The sequence below is a fragment of the Musca autumnalis genome, unplaced genomic scaffold, assembly GCF_047663935.1.
Source record: "Musca autumnalis isolate F117 unplaced genomic scaffold, ASM4766393v1 scaffold_4, whole genome shotgun sequence".
NCBI lineage: Eukaryota > Metazoa > Arthropoda > Insecta > Diptera > Muscidae > Musca > Musca autumnalis.
In genome coordinates, this window is record NW_027411977.1 from 35,675,211 (window position 1) to 35,692,577 (window position 17,367).

Here is a 17,367-nt window from a genome sequence, read left to right on the forward strand (position 1 = left end):
CAGCGGGACACCCTGCAAATAACGCGGCGCACAGCTATTGACCGGCGGGATATACACATTCAGCAGTTTTATCTCGGCGGTTCCATACCTTACCGCTACCCCACATACACTCCAAGTATGGGTCCCTAGAGTCTAGCTCAGGCGAGATAGTTCTGTACTGGACAGACTGGTGCAGTAGGAATACAAGCCCTCCACCCCCACATCTCGTACGATCCTGGCGAATAACGTCGTATTCATCACAACTCCGAAGACTGCTGTTGTTGCTCAGCTTCGTTTCCTGGATCGCCGCGACCATAATATTTCTCCGACTCATAAAGTTCACGATCTCATTGATCTTGGTTCGAAGACCATCGCAGTTAAACTGCAGGAATGTCACATCCTCAGGAACTGGGAAAGCAATACGCGGTGTTAATGGCTGCGGCTGATACTGCTGTCGGGGAGATTGCGGGGGAGTTTCATAATCCGATGATGTTGATGATGAAGGCTCACTGGGGTTCATGTTGGTGCAGCACGAAGCAATATAAACCCTGTCGTAATACTCCCTCAGGAAGGTCAAGCCTGAACAGTTCCTGAAATGAACCCATCCTCGACACCCGTTGCATCTCATTGACACCGACCTATGGTGGATGAGATGTTGACAAACGGTGCAAAACCATGGCTACTTTCAATCCAGGCACGGACCAAAAGAATCCGGAGCAGGCATTCCGGAACATGCCGCTCCCGAAATAAAAATAAAGACGAACACGAACAAGTAGTTGCTGAGGTGACGGCCCCTGGCCGAGAAGATGATTCCTCGGGTCAATCCGGTACATAGAACCGGCCGTCGCGGTATTGCGTTCAGAGGTGATGAAATAGGGCGGTCTAATGTCAACTAAAAGTAGATACTGGCGTACTTTACTCCGTACTATCGAAGATCTTTACGATTTTGTCTGGGGACACTTTCCACATAAATAGCCTCTCATAATTATGATATACTGGTAACATGACTTCATAATCGTTGTAACATGACTTCATAATGAGTTCACCGAGCATCCGTTCTATTAAAACCTTCGATTCCATATTCTGAACAGGACCTATTGGATGATCTTCTAAAAAATAACTCATTATCAACCTTCAAATAATTTTTTAGTATTTTATACTTCTAACTTGCGTCTTGCCCTTACACCTACTGAGGTTCAATCCTTGACCTGAACATCAAAATATTTGGCGGTGGCAAATCCGCTCAGTGTAATGTAGGCGACATTTCCTGAGTATTTCAGCCATAAAAAACTTATCTACAAGTGGTGTCGTAGGACACGACATTCGGACTCGGCGATAAAAAGTAGGTCGGTACCATTGACCCAATATGAATCGGCGTGCTCTCATTGATATGAGAGAAGTGGGACCATATCGCACCTGTTCAACAAAAGGGTACTTACTTACTTACTTAGTTGGCCCATTACAGAACATTTGTTCCATAGACCGAACTAAGAAGAGAAATCCATTCCTCTCTGTTTCTCGCTTCACTTTTTGGAATACCGCGCCTTTCTATTTCTTCATCCACTTGTTTGCTCCATCGAAGCTTAGGCCTGCCGATTCTGCGTGCATCGCCATGTGGCATGTATTCATACGCCTTTTTAGTGGGTTCATCATCGCTCATTCTCATGATATGGCCTAGCCAACGCAATCGTTGCATCTCGATACGTTTAACTATATGCATGTCTTTGTATAGCTTATATAGCTCGTGGTTCATACGACGTCGATATTCACCGTCAACGCAAATCGGCCCGTAGATCTTTCGAAGAATTTTCCTCTCAAACACACCAAGCACTGCCTTATCTGCTTGCGCAGAGCCATACATTGGCACGGGTAGTATCAGCGTTTTGTATAGTGTTATTTTTGTTTGACGAGATGTGGCTTTGTTTTTAAATTGCTTACTTAGACCATAGTAGCATCTGTTGGCCAATACAATTCTTCTTCTTATTTCACAACTGATGTTGTTTGTTGTGTTTATGGCAGTGCCGAGGTAGACGAAGTCTTTAACCACCTCAAAATCGTAGGTACCAACTTCCACAGTTGGTCCGAGCTCAATTTGGTCTTTTCGCCGTTTACCGCCAGACCCACTTTCTCAGATTCTGCTTCGACCTTCCTAAAGGTATCAGTTACTTCCTTTACTGATCGTCCCACGATGTGTATGTCATCAGCATAAGCAAGTAACATGTGGCTATTGGTGTAAATTGTGCCATTTGTTTTGACATTTGCATCTCGTATTACTGAAACCTCTTTTGGTACAAAATTCTTCGGAGAGGTTCTTTCCAATTTTAACTGATGACCTAGTATCAGTTAAAGTCATCTTACAAAGCCGGATGAGCTTTGCGGGGATACCAAATTCAGACATTGCGTGGAATACCTTTGATCGGAGGGGACTGTCGAATGCTGCTTTATAATCGACAAAAAGGTGAAATATGTCGATCTGCATCTCTTGGGTCTTCTCTAGGATTTGCCGCAGGGTAAATATCTGGTCAATGGTGGACTTGCCAGGTCTAAAGCCACATTGGTATGGTCCAATTATTTCGTTGACCATTGGCTTTAGTCGTTCGCACAATATCCCTGACACTATCTTATAGGCAATAGGGAGTAGACTTATGCCCCTATAGTTTGAGCATACAGTCTTATCTCCCTTCTTGTGGACGGGGCACAGGATACTCAGGTTCCAATCGTCGGGTACTCGTTCTTCCTGCCAGATGGTGCTAACTAGCTGATGAATACACCTTATCAGCGTGTCGCCTCCGGTTTTGAACAGCTCGGCTGGTATGCCATCGGCTCCTGCTGCTTTATTATTCTTCAGCCGGTTGATTGCTGTTTTTGCCTCATCTTGGCCGGGCGGTATACATTCTATACCATCTTCTGGGATTGGATCTGTGGTATCATCGTCTTCGCTACTATTGGATACCAGCAGATTGGAGAAATGTTCCTTCCATATCCTGAGCACGCTATCTGTATCTGTTACCAGATTACCTTGCTGGTCTCTACAGGAGGATGTGCCTGTACCAAAGCCATCTGTTTGATGTTTCACTCTTTGGTAGAATTTTCGGACTTCATTCTGGCTCCTTCCTGTACATCTCGATTTTTTCACACTCCCGCTTTTCCATTTCCCTCTTTTTCTTGCGGAAAAGACGTTTCTCTTCTCTCCTTTTCTCCCGATATCTCTCGCGCGCTGCGCGTTGCTACTGATTGCAAAGTAGCTCTATATGCCGCATTTTTCTCTTCGGTAGCAGCACGACACTCCTGGTCATACCATGAATTCCTTTGTGGAGGTCTCTGGAATCCAAGTATGGATTTTGCGGCTGTTTGCATGGAGTGGGCAATATGTTGCCATTGTGTTGTTATGTTATCGGGACAAGGAGTGCTCGCGATAAGCAATTGGGCTAGTTGAGTGGAATATGCTGTGGCTATCTGTTGTGTTTGCAGCCTATCGATGTCCAACTTCCGCGTTGAGTCTGTTCGTGCTTTATTTGCAACGTTTAGACGGGTACGTACCTTTGCTGCAACAAGGTAGTGGTCAGAATCAATGTTTGCGCCTCGGAACGATCGCACATCCAACACGCTGGATGAATGTCTTCCTTCTATTACAACATGATCAATTTGATTACTTGTTTTCTGATCTGGAGACAGCCAGGTGCCCTTATGAATATCGAGATGATTAAATCTGGTACTGCTAACTACCATGTTTTTGCAGCTGCAAAGTCTTTCAGCCTCATACCATTGTCAGATGTTTCACTGTGGAGGTCGAATTTCCCGACTGTTGGGCCAAAGATATTATCCATTCCAATTTTTGCATTAAAATCGCCTAGAATGATTTTAATGTCATGGGCAGGGCAACGGTCATAAGTTTCTTCTAAGCGCTCGTAAAATATATCTTTGGTCTGTTCGTCCTTTTCTTCAGTGGGAGCATGAGCGCTAATAAAGCTGATGTTGAAGAATTTAGCTTTTATTCGAATTGCAGCAAGTCTTTCATTCACTGGGGTGAAGCTGGATACCAGATGTTTTAGTCTCCGACTAACTACGAATCCGCAACCAAACTCATGCTTTACGTCATGGCAGCTATAATACAGTGCGTCACCTTTAGGTGTTGTTGTGACACCTTTTCCAATCCATCGTATTTGCTGTATGGCAGTAATATCGGCCTTGTACTTTTCAAGTACGTCTGCCAATGCGAAGACTGCACCTTCTCTATAAAGAGTGCGAACATTCCAGGTGCAGATTCGCAGATCATGGTCCTTAAAACGTTTGCGGGGTTCGTCAACTTTAGAGGGGTTTGTTTATCTTTTCTTTCGTTTTTTCATAGTAGGACGTTTTTTCTAGGGGAGGGTTACTAACCCGACGCCCAAACCCAAGTTTTTAACATTCTTATGGGTGAACGCGCGGCACATGTTAGCTCACTACCTTTAACGGGTGTTAAAGGCAGTTCCCCAGGAGGTCAGTGTCCACTTGAGATTAAAGAGGGACCAAGATAAATCCTGGGCTTTGCCATGTTAAAGCCTGTCAAGACCGTTGCTTGGTATCATTCATCCCCTACGTCAACAAAAGGGTAGTAACTCAAAATTTCGAAATTTTCACTTTTTAATGAAAAACGATAGATAATTATCAACTCAATCCACTGTAAAAATCTCAGATTGTTTTGTCTACTCTTTCGTCAAAAAATACGGCTATTTAACTCTTCGTGTCCTCAGAGTTACTAGTAATGTATGAACAGGTTTTTGTCTCTACTGAAATGTATGAAATTTTGAGATGCTTCCCTTTTGTTGAACAGGTGCGATATGTATGTATTCATTTAATTCGTGCAATCAAGAAAACTCGAATCAAGGTATTGTATAAAAATATGTCTTTTTTTAATTTCTTGTAATTATTATAGCAGAAATCATAATAATAGTACATAATAATATAAAATAAAAATAATAAATATACAGCAAAATTAAAAAAAAAATATATATATTATATATAATTGTTTGATATGCATTGTCTGTAGTCAATGGAAGGTAAGAATAATAAAAATAACAATAGTCTAAGATTAAGTACACAAGTAATGATGATAGGATCAAATAATTTCATCAGGTCTTTTGTAGTAGAATTGGATTTTAGGATTTTAAAGCCGAAACATAACTTATAAACTAAAGATATTTCTCTTAATTTTAAATTCAATTTTAATGATTTTTAAAGCTAACTTTAATTAAAAATATGTATATCGTATAACTTTTAAAAAGTATTGAGAATAAGCTTAATTTACAATTTTAAATATATCTGTATATGCGTGTGTGTTTTTTTCTTTTTTTTAATTTCAGTACTTAAAATCTGCTGGTGTCTTGGGGGAGGAAGGAGGGAATTAAAATCTCAAAATGATGGTTTACTGGTACTCATGCCACGAGCCGGTAAACTATTGGTTTTTGTATGCGGATTATCACGAGCCTGAGAATGGGCCACCACAATACTCAGACATTGTACCCACTCTTCGGCATTTTTACCATCCTTCGGTTTGAGTATTAAAGTTTGATCGGCTGTGAAAATTTCAAATGCCTTGGGTATGTTGCGGGCACCACGCGATACCTTTACCGAACGTATTTGGTTGACATCAATGCTTTCGCCACCGCTCTGAAAGTTAACAAAAAGGAACAGCAATTGAATTCCATATTTCAAGGTAAGTATAACTTCATTAATTATTTACTTACCGATCCTTTACACGACAAATGTGCCCCCGATAATGTAAAATATCTGGTACGCCATCTTCGAAATAGCCGCCATTTGCCTTTTTTCTCTTTCAATTGACCCTCAATCATTGGCTGATTACTACCATTCAAGAAACCCATTGCCTTGTCCGGATGATTGCAAAGAAAACAACCCCATTGATATTCCAATTCATTACAATTCGGATTAGATTTATCAGTCTTGGAGACTTCGAAGACATCTAAGAAGCCAGAATGTCTTAATTCATTGACAAGTATTTCACGGTCCTGAAAGTGGGGATAAAAAATTAAAAAAAGAACTTCTGTAGGAGAAGAGGCACTCCTTCTGTAGATGGAGGAGGCAACACTTCTATGGATAGAAGAGGCAACTCTTTTATGGATAGAAGAGACAACTCTTCTATGGATAGAAGAGGCAAATCTTCTCTGGATAGAAGAGGCAACTCTTCTATGGATAGAAGAGGCAACTCTTCTATGGATAGAAGAGGCAACTCTTCTATGGATAGAAGAGGTAACTCTTCTATGTATAGAAGAGGTAACTCTTCTATGGATAGAAGTGGCAACTCTTCTTTGCATAGAAGAGGTAACTCTTTTATGGATAGAAGAGGCAACTCTTCTTTGGATAGAAGAGGCAACTCTTCTATGGATAGAAGAGAAAACTCTTCTATGGATAGAAAAGGCAACTCTTCAATGGATAGAAGAAACTACTCTTCTATGGATAGAAGAGGCAACTCTTTTATGGATAGAAGAGGCAACTCTTATGTGGATAGAAGAGGCAACTCTTCTATGGATAGAAGAGACAACTCTTTTATGGATAGAAGAGGCAACTCTTCTATGGATGGAAGAGGCAACTCGTCTATAGATAGAAGAGGCAACTCTTTTATGGATAGAAGAGGCAACTCTTCTATGGATAGAAGAGGCAACTCTTTTATGGATAGAAGAGGCAACTCTTCTATGGATAGAAGAAGCAAATCTTCTATGGATAGAAGAGGCAACTCTTCTATGGATAAAAGAGGCACTCTTCTAAGGATAGAAGAGGCAACTCTTCTATGGATAGAAGAGGCAACTCTTCTATGGATAGAAGAAACTACTCTTCTATGGATAGAAGAGGCAACTCTTCTATGGATAGAAGAGGCAACTCTTCTATGAATAGAAGAGGCAACTCTTCTATGGATAGAAGAAGCAACACTTCTATGGATAGAAGAGGCAACTCTTCTATGGATGGAAGAGGCAACTCTTCTTTGGATAGAAGAGGTAACTCTTCTATGGATAGAAGAGGCAACTCTTTTATGGATAGAAGAGGCAACTCTTCTATGGATGGAAGAGGCAACTCTTCTTTGGATAGAAGAGGTAACTCTTCTATGGATAGAAGAGGCAACTCTTTTATGGATAGAAGAGGCAACTCTTCTATGGATGGAAGAGGCAACTCTTCTTTGGATAGAAGAGGTAACTCTTCTATGGATAGAAGAGGCAACTCTTTTATGGATAGAAGAGGCAACTCTTCTACGGATAGAAGAGGCAACTCTTCTATGGATAGAAGAGGCAACTCTTCTGTGGATAGAAGAGGCAACTCTTCTATGAATAGAAGAGGCAACTCTTCTATGGATAGAAGAAGCAACACTTCTATGGATAGAAGAGGCAACTCTTCTATGGATAGAAGAGGCAACTCTTCTATGGATAGAAGAGGCAACTCTTCTATGAATAGAAGAGGCAACTCTTCTATGGATAGAAGAAGCAACACTTCTATGGATAGAAGAGGCAACTCTTCTATGGATGGAAGAGGCAACTCTTCTTTGGATAGAAGAGGTAACTCTTCTATGGATAGAAGAGGCAACTCTTTTATGGATAGAAGAGGCAACTCTTCTATGGATGGAAGAGGCAACTCTTCTTTGGATAGAAGAGGTAACTCTTCTATGGATAGAAGAGGCAACTCTTTTATGGATAGAAGAGGCAACTCTTCTATGGATGGAAGAGGCAACTCTTCTTTGGATAGAAGAGGTAACTCTTCTATGGATAGAAGAGGCAACTCTTTTATGGATAGAAGAGGCAACTCTTCTACGGATAGAAGAGGCAACTCTTCTATGGATAGAAGAGGCAACTCTTCTGTGGATAGAAGAGGTAACTCTTCTATGGATAGAAGAGACAACTCTTCTATGGATAGAAGAGACAACTCTTCTATGGATAAAAGAGGCAAATCTTCTATGAATAAAAGAAGCAACTCTTCTCTGGATAGGAGAGGCAACTCTTCTACGGATAGAAGATTCAACTCTTCTATGGATAGAAGAGGCAACTCTTCTTTGGATAGAAGAGGCAACTCTTCTATGGATAGAAGAGGCAACTCTTCTTTGGGTAGAAGAGGCAACTCTTCTATGGATAGAAGAGGCAACTCTTCTATGGATAGAAGAGGCAACTTTTCTGTGGATAGAAGAGGCAACTCTTCTTTGGGTAGAAGAGGCAACTCTTCTATGGATAGAAGAGGCAACTCTTCTATGGATAGAAGAGGAAACTCTTCTTTGGATAGAAGAGGTAACTCTTCTATGGATAGAAGAGGTAACTCTTCTATGGATAGAAGAGGCAACTCTTCTTTGCATAGAAGAAGTAACTCTTTTATGGATAGAAGAGGCAACTCTTTTATGGATAGAAGAGGCAACTCTTCTTTGGATAGAAGAGGCAACTCTTTTATGGATAGAAGAAGCAACACTTCTATGGATAGAAGAGGCAACTGTTCTATGGGTTGAAGAGGCAACTCTTCTAGGGATAGAGGAGGCAACTCTTCTATGGATAGAAGAGGCAACTCTTCTTGGATAGAAGAAGCAACTCTTCTATGGATAGAAGAGGCAACACTTCTATGGATAGAAGAGGTAACTCTTATATGGATAGAAGAGGCAAATCTTTTATGGATAGAAGAGGCAACTCTTCTATGGATAGAAGAGGCAACTCTTCGATGGATAGAAGAGGGAACTCTTTTATTGATAGAAGAAGCAACTCTTCTATGGATAGAAGAGGCAACTCTTCTTTGGGTAGAAGAGGCAACTCTTATATGGATAGAAGAAGCAACTCTTCTATGGATAGAAGAGGCAATTCTTTTATGCATGGAAGAGGCAACTCTTCTATGGATAGAAGAGGCTACTCTTCTATTGATAGAAGGGGCAACTCTTCTATGGATGGAAGAGGAAACTATTCTTTGGATAGAAGAGACAACTCTTCTATGTATAGAAGTTTTAACTCTTCAATGGATAGAAAGGCGATTCTTCTATGAATTGAAGAGGCAACTCTTCTTTGGATAGAAGAGGCAACTCTTCTATGGACAGAAGAGGCAACTCTTCCATGGATAGAAGAGGCAACTCATCTATGGATAGAAGAGGCAACTCTTCTATGGATGGAAGAGGCAACTCTTCTATGGATGGAAGAGGCAACTCTTCTATGGATGGAAGAGCCAAATCTTCTATGAATAAAAGAAGAGACAGCTTTTTTACGGATTGAAGAGGTAGCGCTTCTGTAGAAGAATAGTTAACTCTTATATGGATAAAAGAGACTACTCATATATGGATAAAAAAACAACTCTTTTATGGATAGAGTAGTCAACTCTTCTATAGATAGAAAGGGCAACTCTTCTACAGATAGAAGAGTAAAAGCTCTTCTATAGATAGGAAAGCCAAAGCTCTTCTATAGCTAGAAGAGCTAATACTATTGTCTAGATTGTGGAATCAAAACTTTTCTATAGATTGGATAAGCTTTAGGGCTTTGTGCTCTTGACGGAATACTACTTACTTTTATGCTTGGAAACTGACTGGTAACCAATTCGGTAAAACTGCGATTTTCACATTTGAGTATTTGCCAAATATTTTTCAAATTGCTAATACCCGGTTCACGGGTACTCAATACACTTTTCTCCTTAACCTAGAAAATAAAAAAAATTGTTACTCTTTCTCTAACATAACCTCAATTCCCGCTCAGCAAATACTTACATAGTGCCGCACTTGAAAATCGAGAAACATTAAATGTATCCAAGTTTTAGGATTGCGGGTTCTCATGGTAAAGCATGTCTTTGAATAGAGACAGTGGGGTCCGCGGATTTGACAGGCAAAATGTAATTTTGCCACTTTTTTCGAACGCCTCTCTGCAAATTCATTGGAAACTTGTTTTGTGTAATTTTTTGGTGTGTTTTGTGAAATCATTTGGAAGTTGAAGGATGGGGATAGACAGGAAGACATAGAGCAAGCAAGTTAAAAACAACAACAAACAAAGTAGGGGTGCATAAATTACGTTCAAGACAGTAGCATTCACATTACAACAGGATGTTGGTGGTGGTTAATATGAAAGAAAGAATTTTAAAAAGTTTTTTTAATTGTTATTGATTTCATATGGAGCATTCAAATTTTAGTTTAGTGGTGTATGTGTGTGAGTGAGAAAAAGGGGGAGGAAGAAAAAAAAAAAAAAAAACAGAAAAACAAACATGGATAAAAATTACAAACATATATTAAGACATGCAACAATTATTAAACTACTTTAAAGAGAAGTGTTCCAAATAAGGCACTTTTAAAGGATATTGTATTTCTCTTCTAGAAAAGCCGAAAACATAGAAACCTAACAAAACGAACCACGAGGAGCACCTTCGCTAAAAATGTCAAAACGACCCTTGATCAGCCCATTAACTGCACATAAGCGAACTTTGAATTTTGAACTTTTGATATGGTGGTACCCGAAGTTGTTGTCCGATGTAGACTTCCTTGGAACCTCAAGAGGTTTTGGTACGGGCGATACAAATTTGCTGGCATCCTTGCTTTACTTCAATAGGAAGATTACCCTATATATTTTCCCGACTATGGTTTAACGTTCCTAATGGCATTTGCAACATCATCCATTGTAAATTGTGGTGGTTCCTCCTCGGCAGGAAGTGATCTAATTGGACGTAGTACTCTCCCCTTTGCACTGTCATTTTCGGGGTGCTTGACAAATTGTTGATTAAATTAACTTGCGCAATTTTTTGATCAGTTAGCGCAATGCCGCTAAACGTGATTGTGATCCGTCCTATCTTCTTTCGTTCCGGGGTTCGAGAGTGACTTAACCGTTGCCCACAATTTACTTATTCCGACTCAGATGCTCTAGCCACTTGTTCCGCTTGTGCTTACCGACCAGCATGTTAACTTCCAGTACCAGCATCCTAACTTTGGGGTCGCTATGGTTGACTCAACTCGGGTATTCGACCAGCAGGTGTATATAGCGAGCGGCTACAACTGTGATGATGTCTAGGTTCAGACTTTCAGCTACTCGAAGCGGTGATTGGGGAGCTCTCTGAAACTAGGCAATTTAGTTTTCCCATGATTGTTGAAAATGTGGTGTTCAGAGGTGATGAAGTCGGCGATGGAGACAATTATGGGGAGATTGTCTAACCCAAGAGAAACGACCTGTTTGGCAAATGACGTCATTTGGGAGACCTGGTGATACGATAGTTATATCTGGCGAACTGTGATATTTTCTGCTAATTCTCATCGTTTATGAGGACCGAATTCCACAACTTATAATGAACATTAAAGTTCCCCAAGACCAAACGGTTATAACTTTCCAAAAGTCGGCTAATGTTGGGCCTATAACATGAAGTACAGCCATTCATCGGTGGGATGTATACGCTAAAAACTCTACCTCGGCAGTACCACACCTGACTTCTACCCACATATATTCCATGTACGGGTGATTAGAGCCAGGCTAATACAAAGTAGGTCTGTATTGAACAGACTGGTGCAAAAGGAAAGCTAATGACCCACCTTCACATCTGGTGCGATCTTTCCTCAGTACGTTGTAACCATCACAACGATGTAAGCTGCAGTTGTTGTTGGGCTTGTTTTCCTGCACCGCCGCGACCTTGATATTCTTACGACTCATAAAGTCCACTATTTTTCCTCGGTTTTCCAAAAGTGATGCATTCCTGGGATTGGAACACGACTGGTGTTGAGTGCTGCGTATGCGGTTTCTGTTATGGGAACTGCGGTGAAGTCTTATATTTTTATTATGATGACTTATTGGGGGCTGTGTTCAGGCAGCTACGTAGTTCCTGTTGTAAGCCCTCAATAGGGGCGAGTCCTGAGCAACCCCTGAGATGCACCCACTCCCGACATCCATTGCATCCCACCGAAGTTTGACTCTTGTGGATGCGGATGAGACAAACCGAGCACATCCTAATTGAATCCGGCACGGACCAAAAGAATCCGGAACAGACATTCCGCGAAGCTACACTGGAAGTTGTTGGCCTTGGCCGGAACACTGATGTAATGAGGTTCCGCGTCAATACGGTGTCGGGTTCTTCGCCGCCTTGGGAGGGCCCGACGGTAACCGAAGGAGTAGATCAACCGTGTTCGAATTGATCAAAGTTTGGAGAACTTACTACGTGCTGCAAAGTTTGCATCAAACCGGTTTATCAGTTTAAGGTTTATATGGTGCGCACTAGCCACAAAGACGGGCAGGGATGTATCGATTATGTAAATGAGATAATTTTTTTCGCTTCAGAAAGGCTAGTCTTACCTATAAAACCTATATAGACGAATTCTGCAATGCCGTGTAACTTTAAAAAACGCATCCTAAAATACATCTAAAAGGCCTTTTAACTACAGATGAGCTCTGCCTTCTACCCATAGAATACCTCCTCAGGATCCTCCAGTTATACCTCCCATAGAATACCTCAAAAAGGCATTCTACAATAGAAAACCTCTAAAAGATCTTCCACCCATCGAAGACAACTAAAAGACCTTCTACCCATAAAATACCTCTAGAAAGCCTTTCAACTTTAAAAGACATCGAAAAGAGCATCCAAGTATACGAGGGCTGAACGATAACTATCTGGCCTAACAATGAAAAAAATATAGTAGTTTCATTGTTTCCTTAAGTAGTCTCCAGCATGCGCTCAAACCAATTGCTGAATCACTTTTTCCACCCCGATTGAGACATGATTTTTGAAAGCTTTTACAGCAACTTCTGGCTACGAAATAGGGATAGATAATGAAAAGAAATAATCGATTTTTTGACTTTTCGATTTTGGTCTAAAACCAAAACTGCGATTTTTTCGGTCTTGCGATTATTTCAGTTGTCTTAAAAGTCGACTTTCGACTTTTTCAAAACCGCAGAAAATCGATTATAATCGACTATTCGTCGATTTTCGAGTTTTCTTTTCAAACTGTAAAACCGCCAAAAGTGTAAAACCGCCAAGTCAGCAATATATGGGCAAATACGAAAACCGATCACAAAATAATCGATTATGCGATTTTCCCTCCAGACAAAAGTCGACTACGATTTTTAGATTTTTGACTGTAAAAAGTCGATTAATCGATTAACCGAAAGTCGACTACGATTTTTAGATTTTTGACTGTAAAAAGTCGATTAATCGATTAACCGAAAGTCGACTTACCTATCCCTACTACGAAAATCGTTGACCACGTCTTTTTTCTTGATATTCTGGAATCAAATGTTCAAGGCTGTACGGCGCATGACCTATCAATTCCACGTTTTGTCCGGTCAAACAGGCGCTGGTTTGAATCGATGTGCGAGAGCCCACATTGTCATGGTGCAGAATGATTTGTCTTCTCTTGTTCGTTTTTCGAATTCCTAAGGAGACTTCAGGTGAACAAATTATAGTTTACCACTCAGAATTAACTGTCCTATATTTCTCAAGCCGTATAGTCGCCACATGGTCAGTTTTTCTGAAGAAACAGGCAACCTTTTGCTTCGAAGTGCTTCTTACATGAACAAATTTCGTTTGACTTGGCTCGTTTTTGAAGACCCAAACGGCCGATTCCTGCTTTGTTGTTTATTTGATTCGTCGTCTGTGATCATCTTATAAACGTCATTTGAAGCACCGCGATCGATTTTATGCTCAATTTCTTTGAACCAAATTACAGGAGCCTTTCTTTGAGCGATTGTCCAATTTTGCTGGATCTAACGAGAAAAATCCATTTTTGAGGCCATGTGTTTATGCAATATCAAATGCTAGTTGGTGGAAGAACTGCCCAAGGATGCCTCTATCTCACGGTATTTAACATGGCGATCTCGCATTCTTCGTTCATGCACGGCATATTTTTTTTCTGGCACAACGACCGATTTTTGCCGACCCTCACGACCTTTGTTTTTTGGCGAGTGCCGACCACGGTTGAATTTATTAAAGCAGGTTTTCATAGTCCAATAGGATGGTCCTTTATCGACATACAAAGATTTAATTTGATCGATACACTCTTGCGGTAATTATCCACGTCGAAAGCTGTGAAAAATTCATGGACGAAAATGTTCACAAGTAAATTCCATTTTTTAGAGTGATTTTTTCAAGTCACTGTTAACAACACATAACAGGATCGTACGACAAACTGTCCTGAGTGAGTCTATGCCAAAAACTATCAAACTTTCCAAAAAATTCAAATTGCGCTTGGCAACACGCTGTGTTGCCTAGGCTAGGTGGTTTTCGTGCAGCCCACTATAGATGACACCGAAAAGACCTTCTATCCATAGAAGACCTCTAGAAGGCATTTCAACTTTAAAATACCTTCCAACTATAGAATACCTCTCAAAGACATTCTACCCGTAGAAAACCTAAAATGTCTTCTAACCATAGAAGCCCTCTAAAAGACTTTCCAGCTATAGAAGCCCTTTAAAAGGATTTCTAACCATAAAAGACATCTAAAAGACTTTCTACCCATAGAAGACCTCTTGAAAGTATTCCAACTTTAAAATACATCTAAAACACATTCCATCTTCCGTCTTCTAACTACATATAAACGAACTCTTAAAGATTTCCATCCTTCTAAAGGTCTACCCACAAAATGAGGTTTACCCTCAAAACACTTCTAAAAACTCTTCCCACAATAGAAGACCTCTAGAAGACCTTCCGCCCATAGAAGACCTCCTGAATGTCTTCCGACTTTAAAATTCCTCTAAAAACCCTTCCAACTATACAATACATCTACCTTTCTACCCATAGAAGTCCTCTAAAATGTCTTCAAACTATAGAATACCACTTAAAGTCTTTCTACCCCTCTAATAGGCCTTCTACCCATAAAATAAATCTAAAAGGTCTTCCATGTACAGAAAGCCTCCAAAAGACATTTTCCCATAGAAGACCTCTATAAGGCCTTCTAACTTTAAAAGACCTCCAACTATAGATGTCCTCAATAATGCTTTCTGCCCATAGAAGATCTCTGAAAGACTTTCTACCCATAGAAACCCTTCTTATAGGGCTCCTACCAAGAAAAGACCTGTATACGACCTTCCAACTTTAAAATACCTCTAAAAGATCTTATAAAAGCCCATAGAAGACCTTTAGAAGACCTCTCAAAGATATTCTACCAAAAGAAGATCTCTAGAAGGCTTTCCAGTTTTTAATAAAGACCTCCAAAACACCCTATAATTATATAATACCTCAATAAGGCCTTCTAAATATCTAAACACTTATAGAAGACCTTCTACCCATAAAATAACTCTAGAAAGCCTTCCAACTTTAAAATACGTCTAAAAAAGCTCCAACCACTATAGTTAGAGGTCTAATACAAGATCCTTAATACAAGATCTACTCATACAAGACCTTTAAAAGGTATTCCAACAATAGAAGACCTCGAAAAGCATTCTAACTATAGAATACCTTTAGACAGTTATTTGTTTTAAAAAGACATATAAAAGGCGTTTAGAAGGCCTTCTTCCTATAGAAAACGTTTAGAAGGTATGGTATTCGGTTGTAAAATATAAGACTTGTGGAAGGTCTTGTGCCTATAGACGTCTTGTAGAAGCCATCTGCCTATAGAATACCTTTGGAATGTCTGATGTCTATTGGAGATCTTAAGAAGATTTTTCTGCCCATCCAATGCCAGTATCCCCGACCGGAGTGAATGGGAACAAAGCAGACCACTTCCCGATAGCTTATCAATATTCACCGATGGGTCGAAGATGGAAGAAGGCACGGGATCTGCTGTGTTTCGTGAAGAACTAAATATCACGAACTCGTATAAGCTTAATGACAATTGTAGTGTTTTTCAGGCCGAAGTTTTTGCGATTTGGAAAGCCCTGGAGCTACTAGTGGGAATGACGGACCTTGTAGATAAGATAGTCACTGTTTACGTGGACAGTCAGGCTAAAAGCGTTAAGGTTATACACTATTAAATCTAGAACTGTTCAAAGTTGTAGGTCTATCTTAAAAATATGTAACATAGTTGTTAAGTTTTGCTGGGTTCCAGGACATTGCAATGTTAAGGGAAACGAGATAGTTGATGAATTAGCAATTCGGCAATCTCAGGGCGTAGAACTGTAAGCCAGAAATCAGAATCGCTGTAGGGGTCCGGCCACTGCGGAATAAGATCTATGACATGCAAGTGGGATGACAATAACGTTGAGTACTGTAGGTTATGTGAGGATGAGGAGGAAACGGAGACAATCGAGCACCTTCTATGTATATATCCTAGACTGATGGTCAAAAGACCTAGACTATTTTCTGTACATGTGATTGAATCTCTCTCTTACTTCTCCTCTATTGACCCTACAGTCCTGGTAGTTTACTGCAAGAGCCTTAAGTGGCTCTGGGGCGGCTCAGTACAGACTTCTTAATAAATCTTTCTTCTTAAAACAATCTGATTTCTCCTCTACAGTTACTTATTCCTCTCTCTTGTCTTATGACTTTCCTTCCTTCCCACCTTCCCACCTTTCCAACTTAATCCACCATCTCCTCCCACATGGCACACTTCATCATCATCAACAACCATACATCATCATCTGCAGTCACACAGCACCATATAGTCTTATCTATTATCATCATCATACGTCTCTTACACACCATCATCATCTGTATGCAGACATCACCATATAGCCACAACATTACACATCAGCATCTTCTGCAGTCACACAACACCATATAGTCTCATCCACAATAAGTATCACATCATACTTTTATCACACACCACCTACAATCACCTCAACCATAACCGACATCACATCTTACATCTCTTTCATACCATCGCCGAATCCATAACCGGAACACTTCAATAGTCTGGATAATCACAATGGACCTCAAGGTCTCCGAGTGGAGTGGCTGCCAGCACGGCAACTACGCATCCTAAACCTTACCTAACCTATCCAATGCCAGTAGAAGATATTCGACGTAAAATGTGTCCGGTCTTGGAATATTGTTCCACAAACCTCCCAGGCGGGGCGAGGGAGGCTACTCTTATATCAATGAGTGCACCCCGATTCATGTTAGCTTAATGATATGGGACCTACAGTGTATCGCCGAGTCCGAACGGCGTGTCCTATGACACCACTTGTAGAGAACATATTTCCTGAAAATTCAGAACCTTCTTTGGAACACCTCTCATCAGTATTTCTTTTTTTTACTTTTCTACAAATTACATTCAAACCTACCTTCTATGCTGCAACGTGTTGGCGGCGGCAACATCTGTGACACCTCATCCATGTAGGAGCTAATCGAGGAGAAATGTTTTTCACAGAATTGCTGGACAGGATCACGCATTATTTGATAGGGTTCAAAGGTACTCATGCGCTGGTCCAAAATGCTGTTATTGGCATTTAACAAAGTGCGGCTGGTGTTGTCATTGCGTCGTGGTGTTACATTGGTTGTAGGACCGGAAACTATGACCTCATGGTCACTCTAGAAAAATAAAAAAAAATC

At 40.5% G+C, this 17,367-nt stretch overlaps 2 protein-coding genes across 3 annotated transcripts in view; one reads left to right on the forward strand and one right to left on the reverse strand.

The window, feature by feature from the left end:
• Positions 1–5,097: 5,097 nt before the first annotated feature.
• The window catches only part of melt (ventricular zone expressed PH domain-containing protein melted), a 60,590-nt gene continuing 48,320 nt past the window's right edge, over positions 5,098–17,367 (reverse strand). The window contains exons 7-11 of one of the 2 annotated variants that reach the window (XM_073980816.1): positions 17,100–17,346; positions 9,686–9,837; positions 9,489–9,617; positions 5,706–5,987; positions 5,098–5,628 (exon numbers count right to left, since the gene is read on the reverse strand). In XM_073980816.1, the coding sequence (XP_073836917.1) occupies positions 5,371–5,628; positions 5,706–5,987; positions 9,489–9,617; positions 9,686–9,837; positions 17,100–17,346 (1,068 nt within the window). In that variant the 3' untranslated portion in view covers positions 5,098–5,370. Of the gene's footprint in view, positions 5,629–5,705; positions 5,988–9,488; positions 9,618–9,685; positions 9,856–17,099; positions 17,347–17,367 lie in introns of both variants that reach the window. The other variant, XM_073980814.1, reaches the window with a different exon arrangement.
• The window catches only part of Exn (Ephexin), a 408,096-nt gene continuing 396,079 nt past the window's right edge, over positions 5,351–17,367 (forward strand). Inside the window, exon 1 of the mRNA XM_073980802.1 lies at positions 5,351–5,674. The gene's annotated coding sequence lies outside the window, so the exon portion shown is untranslated. The remainder of the gene's footprint in view (positions 5,675–17,367) is intronic.